The following is a 9,522-nucleotide window of genomic DNA, read 5'->3' as shown; positions in this document are numbered from 1 at the left end:
TGCCACAGCACTCCCCCTAATCCTCAATTTGATTAAGGATTTTGGAGACTTTTCGGGCTTCAGAATCAACTGGACAAAATCAATTATTTTTCCAGTTGGTGCACCAGTTAACTACCTCCCATCTCCCCAGCTTCCTTTACAATGGGCTTCAACATTTAAATATCTGGGAATTTATATTGCCCGTGATCCCAAGGCGTTTGTTCAGTTGAACATTCAACCGTTATTTGAATGGTTGGGGAAAAAAATTAAATCCTGGAGCAAACTACCATTAATAGTTGCGGGTAGAGTCAATCTTGTTAAGATGAATGTTCTCCCTAAATTTTTGTATGTTATTCAACAATCTCCGATATACCTGCCGAAATCAATATTTAGAAAGTTTAATAGTATGATCTCCTCTTTTATTTGGAACGGCGCCCGCCCGAAGATTCAGCTAAATAACCTAATGAGAGATAGGGCGGATGGTGGTCTGGGACTACCAGACCTCAGAAGGTATTATATAGCTTCGCAGCTTACGCACTTACGCATCTGGTTAAGTGGCGAGGAGGCCGATAGCAATATGGCATCTGCATTAGTTATGGCCTCAACGCCAGGTATAAGTCCCCTGCATAGGATTCTACAGGGTCAAAATCGTTCGACGGACCTCCCATTGGTGTCACAGGCCCTGAAAGTCTGGCGTGAAGCAAATCACACTATCGATGTAAATTACTTGGATAATGAGTACCGAATAGAAGATCTGCTCACCCCTCAGGAATTCAGGGCCCTGGAGATTAGAGAGGTCTGGCACCCTTTTTTGGTGACTACCCTTTCCCAAGTATATAATCTAGAAGGGATAAAATCATTTACGCAGTTAAAAGAGGAATTCAACCTGCCAAGGACATTCTTTTTTCGCTATTTACAGCTAAGAAGCGTTTTAGTCACCTACTTTCCTAATTCCTCCCCTCTATTTGGGGAATCCCCGCTTAAAATAATTATAAAAGCAACCCACAAGAAAAAAGTAGTCTCAAAGATATATAAAGTTATGGGGAAAATAAAACATAGCGACGGATTGCCGAAATTAAGGGGGAAATGAGAAGAGGATGTTGGGACATTAAGCGATGAGGAATGGTCATCTGCAAAGTCCTCGATAATCGCTGATACAAACTCTCTTCGTATACAACAGACCCAACTTTTTATCTTACACAGATCCTATATGACCGCTACAAAATTGGCGAAATTCGCAGGGAGGTCATCACCAAACTGCCCTAAGTGCGTCCACCTCCCCGGTTCTTTTATCCATCTAATATGGGAGTGTAGATTGGTAGCTGACTTCTGGGGCAATGTTGTACAAACTATAGTGGCAACAGGGATACCCAGGGAAACCCTCTCTTTTAAGTGTTGTATCCTGGGTATTGTTGGCGGTGGAAACTTGGCAAATGAAAGAATATACATAAATAGTTTATGTGCTATTGCGAAAGTAATAGTGGGTAGGGCCTGGATGTCCAATATAGCTCCGGACTTTAATAGTTGGAAGTCACTAGTAAACTATATTATATCGCACGAAAAACACTTACATACCTCACGTAATACCTTAAGCAAATTTCGCCAAATTTGGCAACACTGGCTAGTATCCGTTTACTATCATGATAGTAACTCCAACTAATAAAATAATAACCTAGCACTGTAAAAGATATAAGTATATTACTGATAAGTTAATTAGTACACTGAGGGTAAACTGCCACCAAATCCACTGGCACGAAATATTATTGCACTTTATCACTTAACTCCAATATAGATTATGAGACAATCTGAGACTAAATGTATAGCCAAATGGAATTAGAAATAGATAAATTATATATAGCAAACTATACCAGTTAATCACGAAAAACACTTTACACTCCATTTAAAACTTTAGCACAATTAAAAAAAAAAATATATATATATATACGATAAAAGACTATCAAGTCAGCAACTTGCACAAACTCAATCCACTATTGTAGTAGATAAACACATACTAATAACTAGTTAATTACACTGTAAGTAAATACCATTAAGCTAGAAGCAGCACTGTAACACACATATTCAAGTCCGAGACAATCCAAAACTTAGTGTATATTTAGGGCCGTATTCAATGTTGTGCGAAAATGGTTATGTTTACGATTTTTCGCACCTTTCTCTTCTTTCGGTACACTGACGCGATTACTAATTTCGATTTTTCGTGTATTCAAAGTTTCGTTTTCGTGGAACGCCTAAATGCGTAAACTAACCAATGAAGTGAAAACTGGGCGTTTCGTTTTCGCTACCCAGCCTCGCCCGTTTACTATATAAGGAAGAGTACTGCGTAGTGTACTGCGTAGTTTACCCTCCATTTTGGAACACTGCGGAGCGCTGATTTGTATCGTGGACTGTGTGCTGGAAAAGCATATCCAAACGAAGGCAGAGCACTGGAATCACTCGCGGTCTTGAGGTTAACCTTTTTTTTAAAACTGAGTGTAATGTAATTGTTTTATTTTGTTTGCATATGTTTTTTATGATGACAAGTGTGCAGGGATGAATTCCAGTTTTGGGGTGGCCGGTTTGATAGATTTGACAATTCTAAAATGCAATTTTAGAATGTATGTTTTTTGTGAAATTGCGGTTTGCTGTTTTATTGTGCAGGTTTGGGGTGTCCTTTTTTTTGCGCCAAAGATCAGGGTGTGGCTACACTGCTAGTAAGGTTTGTTTGGGGGCTGCAGGGCTGCTGAATGATGTCTTTGGGGTACCATGTGGGGTCAATATTGGCATTGTCCCTGTTTTTTATCCACCACACATCAGGGTGTGGCTCTTAACCTACTGTACACTTGTAGTAAGGTTTGTTTGGGGGCTGCAGGGCTGCTGAATGATGTCTTAGGGGTACCATGTGGGGTCAATATTGGCATTGTCCCTGTTTTTTTGCCACCACACATCAGGGTGTGGCTCTTAACCTACTGTACACTTGTAGTAAGGTTTGTTTGGGGGCTGCAGGGCTGCTGAATGATGTCTTTGGGGTACCATGTGGGGTCAATATTGGCATTGTCCCTGTTTTTTTGCCACCACACATCAGGGTGTGGCTCTTAACCTACTGTACACTTGTAGTAAGGTTTGTTTGGGGGCTGCAGGGCTGCTGAATGATGTCTTTGGGGTACCATGTGGGGTCAATATTGGCATTGTCCCTGTTTTTTTTCCAACAAACATTAGTGTGATAAGTTGAGATTGAACATATTTCACTTTCATTCATAGAAATGTTGAGGAACTCTCAAAGACATTTCAATGAGCAGGAAGCACATTCGGATGATTCCCGGAGGTTATCCAATGAGTCAGGGCAAGACACAGAGGAAAACAATGTGCCCGGTCCAAGCACAAAAGAATGCAACAAATTAAGGAAGTCCAAAAGAAAGGTAATGTTCTCCTCAATTTGTACCACCCCACTATTGCATTCACATGCACTGTCCATTAAATGTATTTAATTAATTTTCATTTTCTTATAGGCATGTCACAATTGTTGTCCGACTTTACCTGTTATTTTACATTGATTTTATATTTATTGTTTCAATGGCTGCATGTGTACATTATTTACGCAGACTTCAAGAATGAGAAGCCCTAATCTTTATGAAAATTCGACATCTGAGGAATCGCTAGGAAGATTTGATAATGCTTGGGAGGACAGTGAAGAATTTAGATTGTGGCGATCAAAAATATCATCATCTCGCCGAAAGGAAAATACTTCTGCAAATTCTCAAACCAAAGTAAGTTAAATACTGTATACTTCTTGTTTTTATTTCAAAAGAATGATGCTAATATTTTGGCTTTGTATCTTTTTTATTAGCAAAATGAAGAAACCCATTCTCGTAGGCATGATACAACTGTTCGACACAGGCGTCAAGAAGATGGTCACCAACATGAAATACGTTGTACAGAACCACAAGCTCCAAGGCATACAGGCAATCGTGATAATGATGGAAATTCAGATGCAGGTGGATCACATAATTCTCCCGGAGATGGATCTGCAGAAGAAAACTGCAAGAAGATGCAGAGAGGAATCCGTTTCAATGAGTCAGAAAGCTTTGCCTTAGTTGATTTAGTTGATCGTTACTACGACATGCTATTCGGGCCAAGGGCACAAACTACTGCTCCTAGACAAAAAAGAAAAATATGGAACACAATTGCTGAGAAAGTAACATCGATTTCTGGAATACGCAGGGATGCAAAGCATTGCATGAAGAGATATAACGACTGCCGTCGTCAAACTAAAAAAAAATTAGGAATTCAACGAAGGCACGAAATGGGGACCGGTGGAGGGCCGGAACTGAAAGTGAATTGGCTTTCATGGGAGGAAGTTATAAAAAAAAGATTAAACCCAATCATGGTTACAGGCGTAGCAGGCAGAATTGACTCCAGACGTCAGGGAGATTTTGTGCACGAAGAGGAGCCTTCCAGAAGGAAAAGAGGATCTGTAATGAAAGACAGAAACAATAAAAGAAGGCAAATAGGTAAATACAATTTTATTTTACACTTCAAGTTTCAGGTATGACCCAAACACTCTGGTCTGAGATGAAACTTGATCGAAACTGAGGTTTAAGCCAAATTCTCAAGTATGTATGGCTGCCCATTGTGTGCTGCCACACGATATACTGCGTCAATGTCACCTGGAAAGCTATTCGTCTGCAGGTTATTTTCGCAGATGAACAGCATTTATGATGGCGTTACAAAGTGCTCGGCTATGCAACGCTGTCGACACACTATACTTTGTTAATGGGTGGTGTTTTGAACTACTAGCAAAAAAAATCAGTGCTTATTGACCTGATATTGTTACATAATAATTTCATAAGTATTTCAATTAAATGATAAGGATTTTTTAAATTATATTTGCAGATGATCGTCCAGTTATTGGTCAAAGCATTTGTAATGAAACAGCTGTAACAGCACTTCAAAAGAACGCCTTTACACCCAGTAGAACCCAAGAAATGCTAAGCATACCAAGTTGTTTTTTAAGTTCAGCGGAGACTACTTTCCAGGGTTTTGAAGCAAGTTTACCTGAAAAACAAACATCATCAAGAGATTTGCATCAAACTAAATCACGAGGAAACAGTGTTGATTCAGTAGAAAATGCACCAACACCGACTGAAGGTACAATATTTATTTTTCCACAGTTGAATGTCCATGGTGTACATATATATATATATATATATATATATATATATATATATATATATATATATATATATATATATATATTGAAACAACTCAATTTATAATTTTATTTATAGATGACAATCCAATGAACATTGCAGGAATGTCCTCCTGTATTGATCCATGTTTTAGTCCAGATTTGATCGGAAATAATTCCAATGAAGAGAATGATGAGCATCAAGCAGCTTCTACACCAATTGGTAATTAGTGTTTTGATAAATAACATTCATCTAAAAAACTCTTAAATTACTTATTAAACCATATAACTGTAATTTGTTTAACTTTATTCACAGCAAGACAGCCAAGGGTGCAAGTAACAACTAGCAAAGAGATTCCAGATGCAGAATATCAGCACATCCTTGCTCTCTCTGATCAAATGCAGGATCGACACAAATCATTCCACACTCTTTTACAGCAAAGTATGGGTAGCCTGGAAACTTCATTAACAGAATTAATTACCACAGTGCAAGAGAATGAAGTTAACCGTCAAAAAGACAACAAAGCATCTCAGGATATTATGATAATCATGGCGACTGCGCTTAACAAATTAGTAGAAAACACATCATGTCAAGCAAGTAGTCTAATGCTAATTTCAGAGGCAAATCAACATTCTGCAACATATTTGAATGTGATGGCAGAATGCCAACGTCAGACAGCATCAAGTTCGGAATTGATTGCCACATCTTTAAAATTGATTGTTGAGAACATGGCCAATAAAGCTCAACGTAGATCGGATTCACACCATGCTCAAACAAGTCATCAACAGTTAGAACGAAAGACCACTGCCCTTACAGCAGGTTCAGCAACCTATTCATATTCACAAATGTATACGGGGTTTCCAGGAATGTTGCCACCGGGCCGTTATCCTCCAACAGCAACAGTATCTGGGCAACCAATACAATCACCTTCCACGACTGAGAAGCTGGCTTCAAAGATCGCTGAAAATGAAGAGGAGTGTATTACACCACCAGAATAGGGTAACATTTTTGTCCATCTAATTTTTATAAAAATATCCTTTTGAGCACTTCCCATTCCATCACGGCAGTGCCCTTCGTGCGAGTTCTCACCCACATCCCATAATGGAATGTAGGTGAGAAGAAGTACAGGGTACTGCAATGTTGGGATGTGTTAATGGCCTTTTCAGCTGTATCTGCTTGTACCCACACTTCCCATTCCATCACGGCAGTGCCCTTCGTGCGAGTTCTCACCCACATCCCATAATGGAATGTAGGTGAGAAGAAGTACAGGGTACTGCAATGTTGGGATGTGTTAATGGCCTTTTCAGCTGTATCTGCTTGTACCCACACTTCCCATTCCATCACGGCAGTGCCCTTCGTGCGAGTTCTCACCCACATCCCATAATGGAATGTAGGTGAGAAGAAGTACAGGGTACTGCAATGTTGGGATGTGTTAATGGCCTTTTCAGCTGTATCTGCTTGTACCCACACTTCCCATTCCATCACGGCAGTGCCCTTCGTGCGAGTTCTCACCCACATCCCATAATGGAATGTAGGTGAGAAGAAGTACAGGGTACTGCCATGTTGGGATGTGTTAATGGCCTTTTCAGCTGTATCTGCTTGTACCCACACTTCCCATTCCATCACGGCAGTGCCCTTTGTGCGAGTTCTCACCCACATCCCATAATGGAATGTAGGTGAGAAGAAGTACAGGGTACTGCCATGTTGGGATGTGTTAATGGCCTTTTCAGCTGTATCTGCTTGTACTCACTTTTTACCCACACAACAGCAATTTGTTTAACGCTTTATCAATATCATTTCAGATGTCCATTTGAGGAATTGTGAAGAAAACAAGAATTTCTTTCAAAGTTTAACCAGTTTTAATTTTATTTTTTTCTGGAACAAAATTTGTTTTAAAATCTCTTTGACTTTTTCAAAATTTGGGTTCGATGGTCCGCTTTGAACTGCAGTACAATGTTGAGGTTCATTTCAATATTCTGAAGACAACACCCTTTAAAGACAGAAGAAGTTCGCAAATGTTAGAATTTTTTACGAAATAACAGCATTTATAAAAAATAATCGTAATAATGTTAAATTTTCTGTCAACAAGCAGAAATATGAGTACGCTTGAAAAGTTTAATGTCTGGCTACAATAGTAATGTGCATGTGATATCGCTTATAGGTGATACCTCATTTTAGAGTGACAGAATAAAAAAAAGCTTGTTCAGCATCATCAGTTACTCAGGATGACCAACTTGCACTATTGGAAATATCTTTACAGCCACCAGCGTACAAGTTTTTTTGTTTTAATAAAAAAAAAATCAGGAAATATGGTTTGGTTTTGTTCAGATGTGCGAAAAGAACGATTGCTACATTTGCAATGAGTGTTGGTGAATGACAGAATATACTTGGAGCAGATAAGATGGATAAATAATAATACAGATGTTTAGGTCGCACAGGAAAATTAGTGTGCAGTGTAACTAGGTTATCCTTGATTATGCCCCCAGCATGCGCAATGCTTTAACCAGTGCATAATAAAATGCAAAGGTTGCCACAAGATCACATGTCTGCAGATGTGTATTTGTAAATATTGTACTACCTACATAGCTACATATCAGAGACCCATACTTTAATTGGGCATGTGCTAACAACAGAGAAAGGTAATATCTATGGGAGTGTGGGTTTGTGGACATTTCCAGATTACCTTGCCTGGAACTAGAGGTTACAAATCTAATTTAAATAACAGCAGCCTACATTTTCAGAAGATTTTCCAGGCCACCCCTTTGGACAAAGTTTAATTTCAAGAATAAAATATAGATAAATGAATCACGTTTTGCCAAAATGTCATCCGTAAATCAAGTTATATGGTAAGGAAGAATATTAACCTCTGTTTCCTGACATTTTTTAAGAACGGAAGCGCACACACTTTACAGGGGGGCAGTGGTTCAGATTAGCATACTCACCAATTTCATCAGCAGAGGAGCAGATAATCCCACCGTCAACAGATCCATCCGTAAAGGTGAGCAGGCAGAAGGGTCATAACTGAGCAGGTCCGGCAGCCACACAGCACATCCTGCAAGGGAAAACAGACGGGGGGCACAGGTTATTGACTGTTTGGATGGGTAGGAGTCTTGACACCGGATTCCCATGCGCACTGAGCGCACACACTTTACAGGGGGGCAGTGGTTCAGATTAGCATACTCACCAATTTCATCAGCAGAGGAGCAGATAATCCCACCGTCAACAGATCCATCCGTAAAGGTGAGCAGGCAGAAGGGTCATAACTGAGCAGGTCCGGCAGCCACACAGCACATCCTGCAAGGGAAAACAGACGGGGGGCACAGGTTATTGACTGTTTGGATGGGTAGGAGTCTTGACACCGGATTCCCATGCGCACTGAGCGCACACACTTTACAGGGGGGCAGTGGTTCAGATTAGCATACTCACCAATTTCATCAGCAGAGGAGCAGATAATCCCACCGTCAACAGATCCATCCGTAAAGGTGAGCAGGCAGAAGGGTCATAACTGAGCAGGTCCGGCAGCCACACAGCACATCCTGCAAGGGAAAACAGACGGGGGGCACAGGTTATTGACTGTTTGGATGGGTAGGAGTCTTGACACCGGATTCCCCTACACAGTTTTGGAATATGGCTAACTCACCAGATTAGACGGAGATGAGATCACTCATCCAAGGTAACCAGGCTTCCACAGAAACATCCTTAAAAGCAGACAATAGAAAGGGATAACCACCAACAACCTGTATGGAAAGTATGTGAAAATGTAAAACAGGACATATGAATTTTCAATCAACAAAAATGTAAATAGATCACATCTCACCTGCATAATGAACAATCTTTTGAAATTTATTATCACTTTAGAGGACTTTTAAATAAAACTTCCAAACACGAAACAGTAATAACAGCAACTGGGCAAACAAACTCACTGAACTGTAATGAACTCCATCAAGAACAAACTCTGTAAAATAAAAGGTAAATAACATTTATGTAGATAAATGATATATTTATATATATATATATATATATATATATATATATATAGATATATAGATATATATGTGTGTGTGTTTGTGTACAGATGTTTTGTATATACTCACATGAGAAGAAGGTGTCAATAAGATGCCTTCTGGTCTCTGCTCCTTCGTCCATACCCACAGATAATACCGAAGAAAGATCCCCATCCTGGCTAACACCAGCATGAATATTCACCGGCAAACGTCTTGCGACACAGATGTTATGCAGAATGCAACAGGCATTAATAATGCCGCAAACTTTTCCCGGTGAATATAAGAGGGTCCCGCCGGAGATATCTAAACACCTGAACCGGCTCTTAAGTACACCGAAGGTCCTTTCAATTACACCC

General features: G+C 39.8%; 1 protein-coding gene across 1 annotated transcript; it reads left to right on the top strand.

Annotated features, from left to right (window-relative positions):
• The first annotated feature begins 2,110 nt into the window (after window positions 1–2,110).
• Window positions 2,111–8,268, top strand: LOC146025735 (uncharacterized). Its single transcript, XM_083155759.1, has 8 exons — window positions 2,111–2,443; window positions 3,235–3,392; window positions 3,576–3,740; window positions 3,821–4,484; window positions 4,867–5,121; window positions 5,262–5,384; window positions 5,478–6,161; window positions 6,965–8,268. The coding sequence occupies exons 2-7, from the start codon at window positions 3,237–3,239 to the stop codon at window positions 6,158–6,160; spliced, it is 2,046 nt and encodes a 681-aa protein (XP_083011885.1). The 5' UTR covers window positions 2,111–2,443; window positions 3,235–3,236; the 3' UTR covers window position 6,161; window positions 6,965–8,268.
• The last annotated feature ends 1,254 nt before the right edge of the window (window positions 8,269–9,522 follow it).

This window comes from Crinia signifera, chromosome 8 (genome assembly GCF_055691185.1).
Source record: "Crinia signifera chromosome 8, ASM5569118v1, whole genome shotgun sequence".
In the NCBI taxonomy this organism is placed as follows: domain Eukaryota; kingdom Metazoa; phylum Chordata; class Amphibia; order Anura; family Myobatrachidae; genus Crinia; species Crinia signifera.
Note: the sequence above shows the minus strand (reverse complement) of the source record. Positions and strands in the feature narration are given on the sequence as shown.

Excerpts from the sequence above, each read along its gene's own strand:
- LOC146025735 (XM_083155759.1), top strand. The coding sequence starts at position 3,237 with ATGTTGAGGAACTCTCAAAGACATTTCAATGAGCAGGAAGCACATTCG. Across the intron at positions 3,393-3,575 it reads TAAGGAAGTCCAAAAGAAAG|ACTTCAAGAATGAGAAGCCC; the intron begins GTAATGTTCTCC and ends TTATTTACGCAG. Across the intron at positions 5,385-5,477 it reads AGCAGCTTCTACACCAATTG|CAAGACAGCCAAGGGTGCAA; the intron begins GTAATTAGTGTT and ends CTTTATTCACAG.